Genomic DNA, 17,360 nt, shown 5'->3' on the forward strand with positions numbered 1-17,360 from the left:
TTTTTACCGTTTTGTGGCCACAAGACACATTATTATGTTTGTATGTTTTTGGAAATTATTGAGTGTATGTGTGTAAGTGTATCAGTGCATATTTTGAGTATGGGGGCACATTATTGAGTGTGTGTGTGTGTGTGTGTGTGTGTGTGTGTGTGTGTGTGTTTTCTTTCCGACTCGTAAGATTGTACGCACAGCCTTTGTGGCACAGGCAATGAATGAGTAGGCATTGCCCAGGGTTTTCACACGTTCGTTTGCCACTGCATTTTTTTTTTTTTTTTTTCCACAGGTCTTACAGCAGCCGTTGGCCGTCAGAAGGCAGATGTCAGATGAAAATGCCTATCAGCTAGTTGAGTGCTAGAGGCTTTGAAGACCAACCACAGTGACCTACATATTGTACATTTGCAGGCAACTCTCGCGTGCGTTGAATGAGTCTAAACAACTACATTTTGTTAATCACAGTCTAATGTAGGCAACTTGTCTCCAAACACTGAAATAATTTGCATCTTAATGCAATTTTTCCAAACGAAGACATATCTCAGAACATTCAACTGTTTAGGACGAGTAGGCGTGCGCGATGTCTACCTGGCAGAATATCACGTTTTAAACATAAAATGCACCAAATCTAAAATATCAAAAGGAAATTTAGATCTGTCATTTTAATCCACCAAGTCTTGGTCACCAAAAGATTGAGAATGAATCCCAGTGCCGCCCGTTTGATTATTTAGTAGGCTATCCATCGTGTAGTAGCCTACTACATCGTTTCAGTGGTGGGAAAAATAAACCAAAAGCACTATTCAAAATGTAAAGTCTGAAAATGCCGTTATTTAATAATCTATTTTTTATGGTCCTGGTGTCAATGTACTAGCCTATAGGTTTTAGTGTAACCTCGGCGTTTTTTCCAACATAAATAAACAAACATTTATTCATATAGCTAGCTCAACTCTTCACGTACCTATCATGTAGAGCAGCTATTGATTTTTAAAATCTTTTATAGCCTAATAGTATCTTCTTCAAAGTTGTCCCTGCACTGATATAAACATAAAATGGATGGAAAATCACACGATTAAAAAAACCATGCTGATGCTGATAATGATTTAGCCTGTCACCTGAACTGCTAAATGACAACTGAATACCTAATCAATCTTAAATTTAAAAAAAAAAAAAAAATGGTTTAATTGCCACTAGTGTTCCCTACTTTGCGTCATGAAAGAAGAATTCTCGCCCCAGACCTGAAGGGCTGCTATAACGACTCTTCATTTGCTGGTAAACCCGCGGCACAGGGCTGAGCAGCCTCTACACCGCCCCTCCTGAGTGTGACGTCAAGCCCACTGCTATTTGCATGAAGTACGTTGTACAGCTCATTTGAGTTAAAACTGAGTCTCACTTGAGAAGCGATCGCGCGCGCACTGAGAAGTATTACAGCGCGCGCTGAAAATGGAGCTGCCCGCCGCGGGTGAGCACGTCTTCGCGGTGGAAAGCATCGAAAAGAAACGCATTAGAAAGGTTTGCGGTTTTCTCTTAACACTTTACATTGTTCATGTTGTAGGCTAAGCGTATTAACGTGCAAGTTAGGTTTGTATTTTTAAATCGAGAACACAAGAGTATGGATTTGTTTCTGAAACTCAGAATAATATTAATGTTTGTATTTGTTTATTTAATTTACAGTAATTTCCAATAGTAATTGGCTTTGTTATTGTGATATTCGCAGGGAAGGTTTGAGTACCTAGTCAAGTGGAGAGGCTGGTCTCCTAAGTAAGTTTCCCTTCAAGATGTCACTTGCTTGCTTTGCTATTTCTATGTGTGTGTGTGTGTGTGTGAGAGAGAGAGAGAGAGAGAGAGAGAGGCTAATTGCGCTTGCTAACTGATGCGGGATTGTCATAACTTGTTTTTTATGGTAAATAATAATGTTTCATATTTAACCTTAATGCATTAGAAACGGGGTTCTGTTTTGTTAAATTAACGAATATTTTAAAACAATATTATAGGCTACTAACAGTACCGAACAGTTAACAGTACATGCATCAGTATTTTTTACTCCCTAACATTTTTGAAGATCCGATCAGTAGGACGTTAGTGCCTCCTGTTAGTCGTTCAGATGACAGCCACGTTAGATAGTTAGGTTGAGAGAGCTGGTGACATTCATGCTTCTCTGCTCTCTCCCTCTTCCCTCGCTCTCCGCCTCCTTTCTTCTCTCTACAGATATAACACGTGGGAGCCAGAGGAAAATATTCTGGACCCGAGACTTCTCGTCGCTTTCCAAAACAGGTGAGACATAGAAGCAGTCTTGGCTTGACGCTCCGACCGAAAAGAGGAGGAGGCGGGAAAGACGCTTCCACTACCGCTGCGCTCGTACTCATTCTTTTTCACTTTCTCTCGCAGTGACAGATGGGGGGAGCACACAAGAGCGGGAGAGAACTCGTGCGCAGGCGCGCCATGATATATGACTGAATTTAATTGCGCGGTACACCAGTGCCACTGTCAGCACACAGCCATTAAAGGATGTTTACATATAGACGTGGCCAAAAAATGTGATCCTTCGAGACACCTTGTAATCCTTGTGGAATCATTTAACATCAACAAACGTGCCGCTGTTTCAATATTGTACTGTTATACATTTTGTCTGGTTTGGCTGACAGTTTTCGCGTTTAGACGTACTCTCTAAATGCCCTAAACCTGCGGTATGCCTACATAGTGTTTTCCATCAAGCCGAGGTACACACACACACACACACACACACACACGCACACTAATTGACTGCATTTTGCCTTATAAATGGCCTTTTTTTTTTTTTGTGGCTACACATGCATTCACGCCTCCTCGAAATTCCCCACACATTTTTGTCGGGTATTCATCCCCTTTGACTGGCATCTGTGTGCACCATTAGCGGTCTCCCTCGTGACGAGGAATTCTGTTTGGAGTAATTGCACGCGCCCCTAGAGCATAACATCATTCTAGGTCGTCTAATTAGGTTTTTGCAATATTGTTTTGTAGATGGTCGATGGGAAAAGAGCTGATGGCCCATTTCTCTACAGCCCATAGACATAGTTTGAGTTAACAAATAAATAACCCATTTGAAGAGCCTGTCAAATAACCTTTAATAGCAGTATTACTGACATTGATGGGACAGAACCATTTATTAATGAGTTTGGTCATCTTTCTGTTTTTCTTTTTCTTTCTTTTTTTATCCTTTCTTTCTAACTGGAATTGTCCACCAAATTAGTAAACAAGGTGTGTGTGCTGTCTAAAGCAACACAGAATGTTATTTATTTTATGTGAGCAAATTTTATGTAATGCCACTGGTGGGCAATGTAAAGTACATGTTTTAAAGAATACACAAAACATTGACTTGCCTCATAATGGGACAAATGGTCTGAATAAATCAAAAGTTAAATATATTTGTGCCATGTGTTTCTTTCTGTCAAGACTTTGTAAATCTAAAGCTCTTTTCTATTCAGGGAAAGACAAGAGCAGCTAATGGGTTATCGCAAACGAGGGCCAAAACCAAAACATCTACTCCTGCAGGTAATTCACCATTACTTATAAACATGCCACTAACAAATCACGCTAATACTTGTTTATACTGCAAATCTTATTGTTAATTTGTCTAATTTCCAAGGTACCATCATTTGCTCGAAGATCCAGTGTTCTTACAGACCTTCAGGAGGTGTCTCAGGATGAGGATAACCAACCCAAAGCAACTCCAGACCTGGTCCAAAGCCAGCAATACCAGCTTAACAGCAAGAAGCACCATCTCTACCAGCCCAACCCAAAAGACAAGCAGGGAGATGCACAAACAAATGGGAAAAAGAAGCACTACTACCAGCTCAACAGCAAGAAACACCACCACTATCAACCAAACCCTAAAATGTATGACTCCCTGTATCAAAGGGTCAGAGAGACCAAAGTTCCTGAGTTAACTGACAAGGAATGGAATTTATCTCCAGCTTTACAGCAGAAATGGGTTCAAGATAATGATTCTGGGTGCCTCAGTAAGGTGAGGAATATTACAATGGAGTTGAAAAAGCTTTCTAAACTAAATGGTAGAGCTGACTTAAATGTGAACGCAAAGGAGGACACAGCACCGCCCAATGGAATAAGCAGCAAATTGAAGATTGTGAAGAACAAGAATAAAAACGGGCGCATTGTCATTGTCATGAGCAAGTACATGGAAAATGGCACCCAGGCAGCTAAAATTAAGAAAGGAACGGCCAATGCTAAGGAAAAACGGCAAGCACAGGACTGTAAGTCCTGTGGAACAGATGAGAGCACAGAGAAGATAAAGTACACAAAGAAGCAAAGTCTTGTGAAAGTGATAAAAAAGGACAGCAAAGCTGAGTCTGCCTGTTTGGGGCTTTCCAATGGACTATCATCTTGTAAAGGGGACAATCCTAAAAAAGCATGCTCCGTACTGTTTGAGCCAAACAACTCAAAGAAGCCTGACAGCACTGAAGAGCCTGCATTTGATGAACAACCCATGAAACTGACAACCAAAACCAGTCTCCAGTCTCAGACTCCATTGCCTTTTGAGAAGAATGATCAAAGAGGCACCCAATCTAGCCAATATGGTCCCCCCACCTTCCCTCAAAAGCGTTGCTGCTCTGAGGCAGACAGTGGCAGTGGGGAGGCTAAGAGGTTTCTAAGTTCTCCGAGTACAAGTGCTCCAAATACTGACTTGTCTCACTCTTGCAATGGAACCACAGACTTCAATGACCATAAGCACTCTGGCGGACATGACTTTGAAATCCTGGACTTCAACCAAGATGAACCCATAGACCTCAGCTGTGTAAGGTCGAGAGAAGAGAGAAAATTTTCTACACATTCTCAGATTGAAAACTCTATAGCAATTGGGAAAGAAGCAGTGTCCACACCAGAACAAGTAGAGATAGAAGTGAAAAAATCTGTTCCAAGCTTTACACCGTTTCTGGGGAATATAATAATCACTGATGTCACAGCGAACTGCCTCACAGTGACATTCAAGGAGTATGTTAAGTTTAGGAATATGTGACAGATATAAAGTCTATAAAGACTACTGACTATTTACTGTGAATTTTTTACAAATGTAAAGCATGTCTAATCATCAAGTCTTCAAACTTGCCTGAATATTTTGAAACAATCTAGTGTAAAGTTTTGATAGTTTCAGACTGCATTCGAATAAACTGAATTAATTTTCGAATTCACGCATTTAACTATTCCATGTTAGGGATAGAAAAAATAAACTAAACAGGTTTTCCTGTTAATAGCTTGTATATAGCTCAAAGCTGTTTGAAGTGCTGTATTTCAGAAGGCTTAAATATAAGGAGCACTTACTACACATGTAATACTGAGAAACTTTTCTACTGATCTGTATTTTATAGTCCTTGTTTAAAATGTCACTTGAAATGTGTTATTTAGGTTTGTCTAAGCATATTAAAAGTTTTATTTTATGTTTTTGAGTAAGATCTCAGTCTTTGTACTGCAAGCAAGTGTGTGATGAATTGAGAAGTTCCTATTGCACTCTGATGTGAGATGAGCAAACAGGCCATGTGAGAGATAGCAAAACATCATTACTATCATGTAAATGCATAAGATATCAATATCAGACTGAACTTTGCACAACCCTTAAATAGCACAGGTGAGCAGGGAGGTGAATGACACCTAGACTTTTGTCATGTTTAGGAGTAACTCCTGTTCTAAGAGTAACTCGTGTTTATTATTATTTTGTATTATTTTATGGGGTTTGTGTATATGAGTGTCACATTTATTTGATTTTTATTGATTTTCCATAAAAATAAACATGGCAATTCCACACACAGAACAATAGAACATCAATATCATCCGCTGAAAATAGGCACGTCTTTTGGAGTGCAGGCAGCAGTGTTGTCTCACTTTTCGAAGCTCCGTTGGACTAGACATATAACGTAAAACGTCTCCAGAAAAAAGGCCAGTAGAGCTTTAGAGTGTTTAATTATGCGTGAAGCGTATCTACTGTACGCTTAGCCTACATCTGGACTCTCATTATCGAGATCACGTAAATCATCCAATTTAAAACATCAGTGCTGTCAAGAAAGAAACTTTTTTGTTGTCGGATTAATTTTTGTTTAAGAGACGTCATATTTCAACTTGCTACAATAAACATATCTAAGAAAACTGAAATCTGTTTTCATGCAGGATATTGCCTCTGAACACCCATAAAAAGAAATTCTGTGAGTTATCAGGCACTAATAGTTGACTAGGGAAAGCAAGGAGACTTTCAACGCGCCTTCGAATACATTTCCATTTTTGTTCGATAAGGTTTACGGCTGTTTAGCCAAGTGAATGATAGTTGTGTAAGTCCATTACACAGCATTTTACTTATATGGCGAGAACATCAGGTTGTCATAATAATAATAATAGGCTAATAATAATAACAAAACACCTCTTACTATCGGATGGGACACAGGCTATACTGTTGCTTAAAATAATTCCCTGAACTCAGCAAGGTAGCCTACTGTAATATAGACTTTGCTCCTGTGAGAAGTCTATTCACCACGAACACATTTTGAATACAGTGGTAAAGACAGACAACGCAAAAAGGATTATAATTAATGGGTTTAAAGGAAGAAAGGAAAAATAGTTGACAATTAACATTTTACAGGCATTACGTAGGCGGTCTTCATGTAGCTCCCCATATACATATATATATATATATATATATATATATATATATATATATATATATATATGTGTGTGTGTGTGTGTGTGTGTGTGTGGTGTCCTCCAAATAGAATAATATATAGACTAGCCTTGAGACTATTGACAACTTTCTTTATGCGCAAGACGGTCCATATAAGACCGCCAAGAATATGCATCGTCAATGGTTTATCGGTAAAAGACACTGTCGGTTAGAAGGATAGGAGATGAATTAGGCTTTCGCTTATATGCTACTATTATGAAGCTTGTAAAGCTTTAAACAGCCTGATGTATAAAACTAGACTCTCTCTCTTTTTTTTTTTTTTTTTTTTTTTTTTTTGTCAGCGCTAACATGGCGGACAGCAAACGTCTCTCTTCCTCGCAGCAAGACTATGCTTAGTAGGCTATTTGTCCTTCCAAAAACTAGGCAGGTTTTGGTTAATGGTGAAATTTGTCTCAAAGATGGGCTTCGGAAAAGCAATGAAACGGAATGAACCATTTCCTCTGCTGCCCGTCTGAGATAAAGCTGCTCTCGCTGCGGTTATAAAATGGCTTCCATTGGTCCATCCACTTTATTTGCGATCAGCTTATGAACTCAGCTTTACAGCAGCGCGTTTAGCTGTTGAATGTTAATTTCGCAATGTTATTTAAAAGATGCTTTGAACCAATTCTTTTGAAATAATAAAGTAATAAAAATGATTTGAGTTAAACATTAGGCTATTTCTCTTGGCACATATCGCTTTAGTAAAATAAAGCGTTTGATAATGAGAGGTAGCTACAGAAACGTTCTGAAAGCTGTGGTTGAAATTGGCACATATCGTTTTAGTAGGCTACAGTAAAGCGTTTTTGATAATAAGAAAAGCAAAAGCGTTCTAAAAGCTGTGGTTGAGATATGGACCTTAACTGCTTGTGGTCATTTAAATGTTGATTAGGTTTAAAATAGCCTACCTAACGTAGGCCTAATCTGCATGTGATCATGTTTTTTAAAAATAATTTTTAATCTCTTCTAATAGGTTACAAGTCGCCTTCAGGAAGCTTGTAAACATATCTCACTAAAATAATCAGCAGAATATATGCAGTTGGACTGCATATATATATATATATATATATATATATATATATTTTTTTTTTTAAACTTAAAAATCAAAAATAAACATAATTAGATAATACAAGGTTATCCCACGTGTACTGACGAGGCTTAGATTAATTTTATTTGGTAGTAGCCTACATAGCCTATTTTTTTAAACAAAACAATAACGTAATGCACCACTTTTTCCGAAATTCACTAAGGCTAATCTCCATTTTATAATTATATATTTATATATAGGGGCGACCGGCAAACTAATATGCAGCAGAGAGCGCTCGATGTAAAATCCACAATTGGACAATGATCAATGATAACAATGGTCCCATTAAATATCTAAGTCTTGAACACAGTGTATATCCTAAATAATCCAACAGGAATAAGAAAACCATGTAATGTTTTTGGTAAAATAATTTACATCGAAATATACATTACTGTTTTTTTTTTTTTTACTTTATCAAAAATTGTCTTGAACAGACTTCAGAAAAAAGATTGCTTTTTCCTTTGTAAACTGCACAATTTCTCATGCTGGTTGCCCAGAAACGAGCGAACCAATAATATTCTTCCAGCTCGATCGAGAGCCCATATACGGATATAACCACTGCAGTAGTCAAAGCACCAATCATCTTCCGCAAAGAATAAACCACAAGCCTGGTGTTTACCTGTTTGTGTAGGCTATATAAAGACTAAAAAACTGAAAACTGAAGTCTTGATTTTATTTTGGAGAAAATTATTTTACAGTCGTCACAATAGGTCTATCTTGTTCAAACTATCTGCAGCGGATACATAATTTTCACTCACCGAATGAACCCCTATAATTTTACAGGCCACCAAGTTATCAATCAATATCCTATTGTTCATAGTTTGAAAAATTTAAATAGGCCTATAATATTTTTGCCCAAATTTTATTCCTAATAATATGTTCAAACGCCTGCTTACAATTTGAAAATATCTGTAATTCACACAGGAAAGTAGCCTATTTATCAATGACCTAATTTAGCTTTATATGCGTTTTTTAAGACACATGCTCTCTTTCAAACACAAGTGCTTGTGCAGAACTAAGCATCAGATCGGTAAACATTTTCGGAAAAGGTTCGATAACATGGTAGGTTTTTTTATGGTCATGATGATTGGTTAATTACAATAAAATAACGACTGTTATTTTATTTTATTTCCTTAGCCTACAGCTGACAATAATGTATGTAATTTCAATGCTTATAGGTAACATTTATTATATTTTTATTTAGGCCTATTAACCTTTTTTCGTTAAACCAACATAATTATGTGAGATTGTTTAATTAAATTAGCCTATAACATCCAATTGCAATATATATATATATATATATTTCTTTTACGTAGGCCTATATAGTATATACATAATTGATATAATATATAATATTATATTATTTATTTTTTTTTTCTAAATTTAAAATCTTCAATTAAAAAACAAATAAATACAATTTTATTGCAACATTATTGCTGTTGTTTTGAGATAGTTTGAGCTAAAATAAATAAATAAATAAAATTAAATAATAGCGTTGGTAATGCAGTAAAGCCTGACCTATATGTAATCGTTGAAAGGGAAACCATTTACAGAGGTTAATGGATTTAATAACTCTTGATAGGCTAATAAAGACATAACAAAATAATAATTATGAAATGTTTCGTTTAGTTGCTTTACCAGAAGTTACTGTTGTTGTCATGTGGCTATTGCAACTTTTAGCATGAATTATTATACAATCATTGTTTTTATTTATTTATTTATTTATTTATTTTAAATAATTATATATATTTTATAGACTAAATAAAGTATAGGCTACAATGGCTTAAAAATCTGGGATATTATTATAACGATGCTGTTTGATCAGTTTGATTTTTGATACTTATTTTTCTGCTAAATATAGGCCTAAGTCTTACGCAAAAGCATCAAAGAATTAATTAATTATTATTATTATTATTATTATTATTATTATTATTTCGAAAGAGCGATACAGTTGGAGAGGAAATCTAAATATTCTAATAATTTTGAGCAGACTTAATATAGACAACGGGATAAACGTAAAGTATGCGGTCCGTTTTTCTTTATCAAGAGTACCAAAAATCTAATTCTATACCTAGAACAAATAATGTGGTAAAGTAGGTTATCGAATAGCCTACTTCAGATCACAGTTTAGGCGACAGATTCAGCGTGTTCTGTTTAATTACCGGCTAGAAATCGTATAGTAGCCTAGCTTAGTGTAAGACATGGAAACAATCATTCCGTTTGTACAAATTTGCTATTTCTCTGTCGTAGGTAGGACACACATTCCAAGCAATAGCCTACATACCCATCAATGACACGAAGCTTATCATGGATGAAGAGTTTTTAGCAGAATTATTATTAAGATTTTAACGGAATTAGTAAAATTGTTTTTTGAATAGGCTGTAGCATTGTGAATTTGTGAGTATTGATAAGAACAAGATGCCATACATTTTCCATATACACACATTTTGTCATAACAGGTGTAGCCTAACTTATATAGCCTAATAATAGCTAGGCTAGGCTATTTAAAGAAAAATCTTAATGAATTATGCTTGTTTCAGAAAATACACAATTAGAGTTCATATAGCCTACATAGCCTATCCTGTATCTGCTTACGTTTAATTAATGATGTTTTCCTGTATTTTAATCTTTACGATTAAACTTTAACCTACTGATATGTTCATCCCAGGAGATCTTATCATATTTTTGTCAAGAACGCGAGAATGCAGGTATGTCACTAGCAAGCAAGCCCCGGCCACTTAGCAACAGCTAAGCCAATGAACGGCCTCAAAATGTTTCCACCTACAAGCGGTGCCAAGGCAACATGCTAAAGAACGTGATGACGTCTGGCTGTGCACGGGAGTATTATGGGCTGTATGGAATTCTGAAGCTAGAGCAGGCTGACTGGACTCGCGCTCACAGCTAGCTTCGCTGCAAGCTAACGGTATAGACGAAGGTAAACATGGAGCTATCGGCTGTCGGGGAGAGGGTGTTTGCGGCCGAATCGATCATCAAGAGACGAATACGACGGGTATGTGTTGTGTGAGAGTGATCTCGACATTTTTCTGCATATATGTGCTCATGTCGTCGGCTCGCGCTAACGAATTCTTTTTTTGTGTGTCTGATGGCACGCACAGGGTCGAATGGAATATCTCGTTAAATGGAAGGGCTGGTCAGCCAAGTGAGTAACAGCCTGTCATCCTGTCTTTCGTGCCTTGCCCTAGTTCTTTAGTGACAGCGATGGCTGTCAACTCTGCTAAATATCGCAAAGGCCATGCTTCATTTGGCAGGTTAACATGCTGGTTATTACTGCAGACTGGTTTTGGCAGATGGCATGCAACATTAGCTGACCCTGCTAGCTGCCCGATAAAGCAGTGGTTTAAATGCAGCTGGATTTACAGTCAATCAAACTTTTTTTGTTATGACAGGTACAGTACTTGGGAACCAGAGGAAAACATCCTTGACTCGCGCCTTTTCGTTGCCTTTGAAGAGAGGTAAAATAAATGAATAAAGATTCATTAATTAAAAAAAAAAAAAAAAAACTATTAGGTGGTCGAAAATACAGACATTTTCACACGATATTATATTTTCATTTAGGGAGCGTGAGAGAGAAATATTTGGACCCAAGAAAAGAGGACCTAAGCTGAAGACTTTTCTTCTAAAGGTTAATGTCATTTATTTATTAATTTGTTTTGATCGTCTTTTTTGGTGAAGTTGTAGGCCTATAAATTGTGTATAATATTCACTTTCAAGTAGGCTAACTGGATTTGCACTAAACCCCATGTGTGTATAAATAAATAAATAACTTTTTATATAAGGGCATAATTTTGTATTCTGCAACAATTTTTAAAAATCCTATATTTTTTGCAGGCCCAAGCTAAAGAAAAGGCAAAGTCTTATGAATTTAGGAATGAATCATCCAGGGGCATTCATGTTGCGTATCCCAGTCCAGAGCCTGTGGTAACCCCTAGAGCGAGAGAGGGACTGCGTGCTGTCGTTCCCACCATTTTCCCTCCCAGCACAGTCAACCGAGGGGAGAGTGTAAGGCTTTCACCTCCAGAACCAAGGGAGCATCGTTCTCCTCCCTCAGCTAGACCCAGCACTGATGCATTTACCCTTGCCCCAAAGAAGAGAGGACGGAAGCCCAAATTACGGTTCACAGATAGCTATACAAGCTCCTTACATCCGGAGCATGCAAAAAGAGCAGCAGATGAGACCATGGCAAGCATTCCTTCCAAAATGGCAAAGTTAGGTTTGGGTGAAGAGGAAGAGAGATGCTCTGAAATGAGTGGGAGAATTAAAATATCTCATAAGCACATGAATGCTACCTATTTACACAAACAAAACAGAGTCATTCCAAGCAGGAGTACCCAGCACATTTCTCCAGAGTGGAATTTGCATTCTAGCAGAGTGGATGCAGACTTACAGGGCTGCAGGACTAATCCACAAACAAGCCTCTTTCACCATAAACACCTGAAGCACCATTCAAAACGAAGAACATTTGAACATGGTGATTCCACCAGCAGACAGCCTTCACTTATCGCCAAAATCCCAGTGTCACGTATATTTGGAGAGCCGGAAGAGGGAGATGCTTGGAGACCCTCTTTCAGCAATGTGGAGAAAGTTATAGTTACCGATGTGACGACAAACTTCCTGACTGTAACGATCAAAGAGAGTAGCACAGATGAAGGCTTCTTCAAAGACAAAAGATGATTTTGTACTGCAGCCAGTGTGCTCTTCTTCAGAAGTCGTTTATTATCAAAAAATATTCTGTATTGTGTATTGTATAAAAAAATTCTTATTCCGTTTTCTGTCCCACTGCAATCTGTATTTATTGTGAAATTGCTGCTTTAAGAGATCTGCATGCTAGACATGTTAAACAAAGCTAGAACTGCGTTCAAATGCATACAAGAGTACTCAGATCAATTGCTGTAAATGAGTTTTAATTACAAATTGTTTAAAATAAATATATAAAAGTCTTTAGGTCTCTCACACAAATATTAAGAACACAGACACTTATGTACAGCCTAAAAATTTACATTTTGCACACCTAGCGTCATTTCATTGCGTTATGTCATTACTTTTTGAATTCTTGTAATTTACGTTGACTTTTTTGTAAGTTTATATTGTCAGTTACCTTGTAAACTTGTTTCACGGTACAACGACCTTAACAATTTATACATAAAAGTGTAAAATAAAAATCTGATTTTCATCTCAAAAGTAAAATAATAATGAACATGTTTCTTTTGTTTCTTTTTACTTCAGCTCAAATTCGTATTCATAAATATTTAGTAATGAATTAAAATGAACTTTTTTATTTACATAGGCTATTTTGTAAAAGACCTATAAATAGTGCGAATAAAAAGTTACTTAATGGCATCTTGAATGAAAAGGCGCACATCAAATGTTCATACTCAACGAATCATATTGAATCATACATTTACAAATATATATAGGATGATATAATATATTTCCTACATTTAAAAAAAACCTAATGCCTAAATGCTTATTTGCGCAGAGTAGCATTAAATGCAAGACGGGACTACATTTTAAAAAATCCCAAACCTTTAATTTAGTTATACAATTGTGATTTTATTTTAAAGCCTTTTATTTATTTATTAATTTGGCCTTTATGGTTTTATGAGTGGCACGTGACAAAAGTCTAAACTTTTAGGTTTACACAATGTGCTTTCGATCAGTCAGTGTTGGGCCTTCAGATATTGCAGTGTAAAGGTCAAACTCTTGGCTATGTTTATGAACTGTTCACTCTCCATCAATCTTCTAAACTACCTGTTTGGTTTCGATTTTACTCGGTTGTTTACGTTCCAATCATAATACAACGAAAATACTCCCAAAACACGCAAGATGATAAACCACAGTCACAATCAAAATTTAAAGCAAAGCATTTTAATTTTGATTATTGGTCTCTTATTTAAAATGAAGTGTTGTAATTCGATTTTTTTTTTAAACTAAAAAACAAACTGAGATTTTCCATCTAAATAAGACATCTAAAAATGTTTCTATATCGATAGGTGGGTGTCTTCGAGGATTTTGTGTCCTTGGCCTCAGCTTCAGCTTTTCAGGGTCTTTTTTATTGCAATCCATTTCGTTGTCTATATCAGCACTGTCGTCACCGGAATTCTTGTCTTCAACCTGAAAAAAAAAAAAAAAAAAAAAAAAAAATCAAATCAAACTGATTTTGCACTCAACTAAGTTAATATATTTTTAGTAAACGTCAACCTTTTTCCTTGATAAAATCAATGAGGTCGCATTTACATTTAATTGTATGCCTTCTTTAAAATCCATGGCAAAACAGCGCAACAAAAGTCAAAAGGAAACGTATGGCAGATTTAACCATGGTAAGTATACTTAGGCTACTATTCCTATAGCCTACCCACCACACACATAAATAATATTCATAATAATTTAAACCCTAAGATGAATACAGATCTTACTCTGTTTTTGTTGTTTGAGCTCCATTGCTTAAAAACTAATTCCAGATGACGTAAGTAAGTGTGTAAAACATTATTGTTGCCTTGACCCAAATTGTTGTCTGGACAAATTTGGGTTGCGAACCTAATAGCTTTCTTCACCTAATTCTCTTTTCATTTATAAAGAAAAGAGTGAAGGCACAATTTACATATATGAAACTATGTTACTAAGCTCAAACACTGCAGTCTTCAGTGAAATACTAAAGCGTAAGATGATAAGACCTATGGATCACTGCAGGCCAGTTACACAGGGTAGCCGTAGTTGCGGTCACAACGAGGGAAGCAGTGAGGGTTCAGCCAGTGCTCCATATTGGTCTCTCGAGCCCTCTGCTCCAGCCTCTGCATATGCAGCATGTGTTCCTGAAATACACACGATGAACTCTGAATTCTGAGCTATTGACATGGAGCCGAGTTCACTTATTGATTTGTTAAGAATTTTCTATTTTTATTTATTTATTTATTTATTTATTTTGTAAAGCAATGTGACCACAGATGTATATTCACCACAAAAAAAAAAAAAAAAAAAAAAAAAAAATATATATATATATATAGGCTCTCATGCATGATGTTTGCATACGCTTTGTTATTAAATATGTGAATAAAAGGAGTGGAGAGTTGGGTCCCCACCCTCAAAGGTTCATCAAAGTGTCCAGGCTTCTGTCTCTTAGTGCGGAGTAGCTGCTTTGCAAAGCTCTCCTTAATGATGGGGTTTGCATCTAGGAAAATGACACATATGCATCAAGGTCACCTTTTCATACTGTAATTTCATAGCAATGACAGCATAATTTATTCATGTGACGAAATTTAATGAATAGATAAACTGGTTCACAATTTATTCTAAATAAGGGGCTATGTTGTAAAAAGGTCACAAAATTTGAGTCATTATGTTATTTTTATGCAAATAAATATAGATTATTAAGACTTTCATTTTTCTTTCTTTCTTTCTTTCTTTCTTTCTTTCTTTCTTTCTATTACTACATGCTAATTTTTCTTTTCTTCATTGTTCCTCAGGCGGCCATTCTGTCTTCTGAACCTTTATTCTTTGAGATTTCCTCGAGTCCATTGGGGGGATCTAATTTGTATGAATTTTGGCCTTTCTCTTTCCCTCTTTCTTCATCTCTCTCCTTCTTTTTTTCTCTCTCTTTCACACAGACACGCACGCACGCACGCACACACATACACTTCACTTACTTTCTCTCCTCCCTCCCCATTTCAACCCCTCCCTCCCTCCCTTTCCCAGCGCTGTTTCTCTATGGAAGAACACAAAGTGCCCATTCATGATCGCGTCTCCCCGGGGAGCGCGCCGTAGCTCGCGCGTGACCTGGAGCTCTGACCCGCGAGGGGTATGAAAATGAGCCCGTTACGGTAAACACCGACGTGGCAGATAAACAGCCGAACAGCATTTCAGAGCAGTTTTATACGTTTTTGTCATGCAATAAGATACGATTCTTTAATTCTTAGGGGGCTGGGAAGTGCAAGAAAAATTATTAGGGCTATAATTTGTAAGATGAGTGTGTTTAGGTAACATTTCAGCAGCTAAAACAATATTCAATTCAATTTACTTCACATTTATTTGTAGAGCGCTTTTCACAATAGGCCTACATATCGTTTCAAAGCAGCTTTACAGAGAATTGTATGTCAACAATAGGCTATAGGATATTAATATAGGCCTAGCCTACAAATAAAAAACGAGAACGATAAAAAAAATAACTATGCAAATTGTGCTTAATGTTTTGAGTTTCCTTTACAATAAACCTATGTAACATTAGCACACGTTTAGGAAGTGCGGGGGGAGAAAACAATGACAAAATAATAGCGTATAAGCTAAGCATAAGCATAATGAAAATAATAGCTTATCACAGAACACCATATTAAACCATTTCAGTCGTAGAATTGCAGGAAAATTGAAAAAAATAGCGATTTAGGCTACTTTCAAATGCAATTATATCTAAATAGGCCTATTATAAAACAAAGTTCTTATTTTGCATGAAACTCGGTAAAACAGGTAGACCTGCATACAAACGTCACAAGCCATTGTGAAAAGCAAAAGAACAACAAAGTGATATGCAAATAGAACCCATGTTATAAGATTTCCACAGGAAAAACATACCAGTGCAGAAGGTCAATAAGACCACGCAAAAAAGGCATGCCAACAGCTTCATTTTCACTTCTGTCCGTCCTCAGCTCGAAATAACTGCACTTGAGTGTTTACTCAACTTATGAGGAGGAGAAATACATGGCAACGTCATTTAGAAGTTACCCCCACAGCACCTCTGCTCGCAGGCCACTGGATAAGCTACAAAAGAAGACGACTCCTGTCTGCACATCTGGGTGAAGTTACAGACATATTCCACAAGATGTCACCCTCACTTAAACTTACTTCAGACTCTTAATATCCTACAATAAACACCTTCAGAATAACACTAGCAGGCTATAATGTAATAAAAAAAATTAGATACAACACAAAACATAACATTAACAAAATAATAAGATACATGACTAATTAAATAAAATATAGACTAATCAAATGTTATACGTCACACAGTGATTTCTGCGCACGTTTTTTCCCACGTAAATTATGAGGGGACTCATATTTACTAACAAAAAGCATAATTAAAAATATTTTGCTGTAGAAGTACATTTTATTAAATATACTATATATTTTCACCATAAAGTACAAGATGGGCTAAGTGTAATAAATAATAACGTGCTAAGATGTTTAATTTTAAAAGCACATTTCTACAGTGAATTGCCCTAAAGATCAAATATAGGCATAATTATAGCCTAATTACAATAGGCTAGTTATTGTATAATTAAGTTTTTATTATTATTATTATTATTTAGCATTTTACATTGTTTCTGGTAAAATTACTAACATGTTTACATTTGATCTATATCTACTTCATTAATTCTTTTTTTTTTTAAATAAAGATGTCTGGTTTTTCAATTATTATGCTTATTATTCTTATTGTAGGCTAACGTTTATTATTCGTAACTTTTTCACCTAGGCTATATCATTATTATTTTTCTTTCTTACTAACTGTCATGATCCTGGGACGCAGAGTGTTTCGGACTGTTCGTTTTTTTTTTTTTTTTGTCTCACGTATTGTGTTCCTAT

At 36.3% G+C, this 17,360-nt stretch overlaps 3 protein-coding genes across 4 annotated transcripts; 2 read left to right on the forward strand and 1 right to left on the reverse strand.

The window, feature by feature from the left end:
* The first annotated feature begins 1,335 nt into the window (after positions 1-1,335).
* Positions 1,336-5,420, forward strand: LOC127514860 (E3 SUMO-protein ligase CBX4-like). Of its 2 annotated transcripts, XM_051898108.1 has the most exons (5): positions 1,336-1,500; positions 1,706-1,749; positions 2,197-2,262; positions 3,453-3,519; positions 3,614-5,420. In XM_051898108.1, the coding sequence occupies exons 1-5, from the start codon at positions 1,432-1,434 to the stop codon at positions 5,000-5,002; spliced, it is 1,635 nt and encodes a 544-aa protein (XP_051754068.1). In that variant the 5' UTR covers positions 1,336-1,431; the 3' UTR covers positions 5,003-5,420. The 2 variants fall into 2 exon arrangements, with proteins under 2 accessions (XP_051754068.1, XP_051754069.1); XM_051898109.1 differs by lacking the exon at positions 1,336-1,500 and having other exon boundaries at positions 1,719-1,749; positions 2,377-3,519.
* A 5,176-nt stretch (positions 5,421-10,596) lies between these two features.
* On the forward strand, positions 10,597-12,991 carry cbx8b (chromobox homolog 8b). The gene is made up of 5 exons (XM_051898117.1): positions 10,597-10,782; positions 10,889-10,932; positions 11,180-11,245; positions 11,349-11,415; positions 11,622-12,991. Exons 1-5 carry the CDS (start codon positions 10,714-10,716, stop codon positions 12,462-12,464), a joined length of 1,089 nt encoding a protein of 362 aa, XP_051754077.1. The 5' UTR covers positions 10,597-10,713; the 3' UTR covers positions 12,465-12,991.
* A 651-nt stretch (positions 12,992-13,642) lies between these two features.
* c6h17orf67 (chromosome 6 C17orf67 homolog) lies at positions 13,643-16,528 on the reverse strand. Its single transcript, XM_051898121.1, has 4 exons — positions 16,353-16,528; positions 14,870-14,958; positions 14,465-14,602; positions 13,643-13,904 (listed from the first exon to the last, which is right to left on the reverse strand). The coding sequence occupies exons 1-3, from the start codon at positions 16,402-16,404 to the stop codon at positions 14,486-14,488; spliced, it is 258 nt and encodes an 85-aa protein (XP_051754081.1). The 5' UTR covers positions 16,405-16,528; the 3' UTR covers positions 13,643-13,904; positions 14,465-14,485.
* Positions 16,529-17,360: the final 832 nt, after the last annotated feature.

Source organism: Ctenopharyngodon idella, chromosome 6 (assembly GCF_019924925.1).
Source record: "Ctenopharyngodon idella isolate HZGC_01 chromosome 6, HZGC01, whole genome shotgun sequence".
NCBI classification, from domain to species: domain Eukaryota; kingdom Metazoa; phylum Chordata; class Actinopteri; order Cypriniformes; family Xenocyprididae; genus Ctenopharyngodon; species Ctenopharyngodon idella.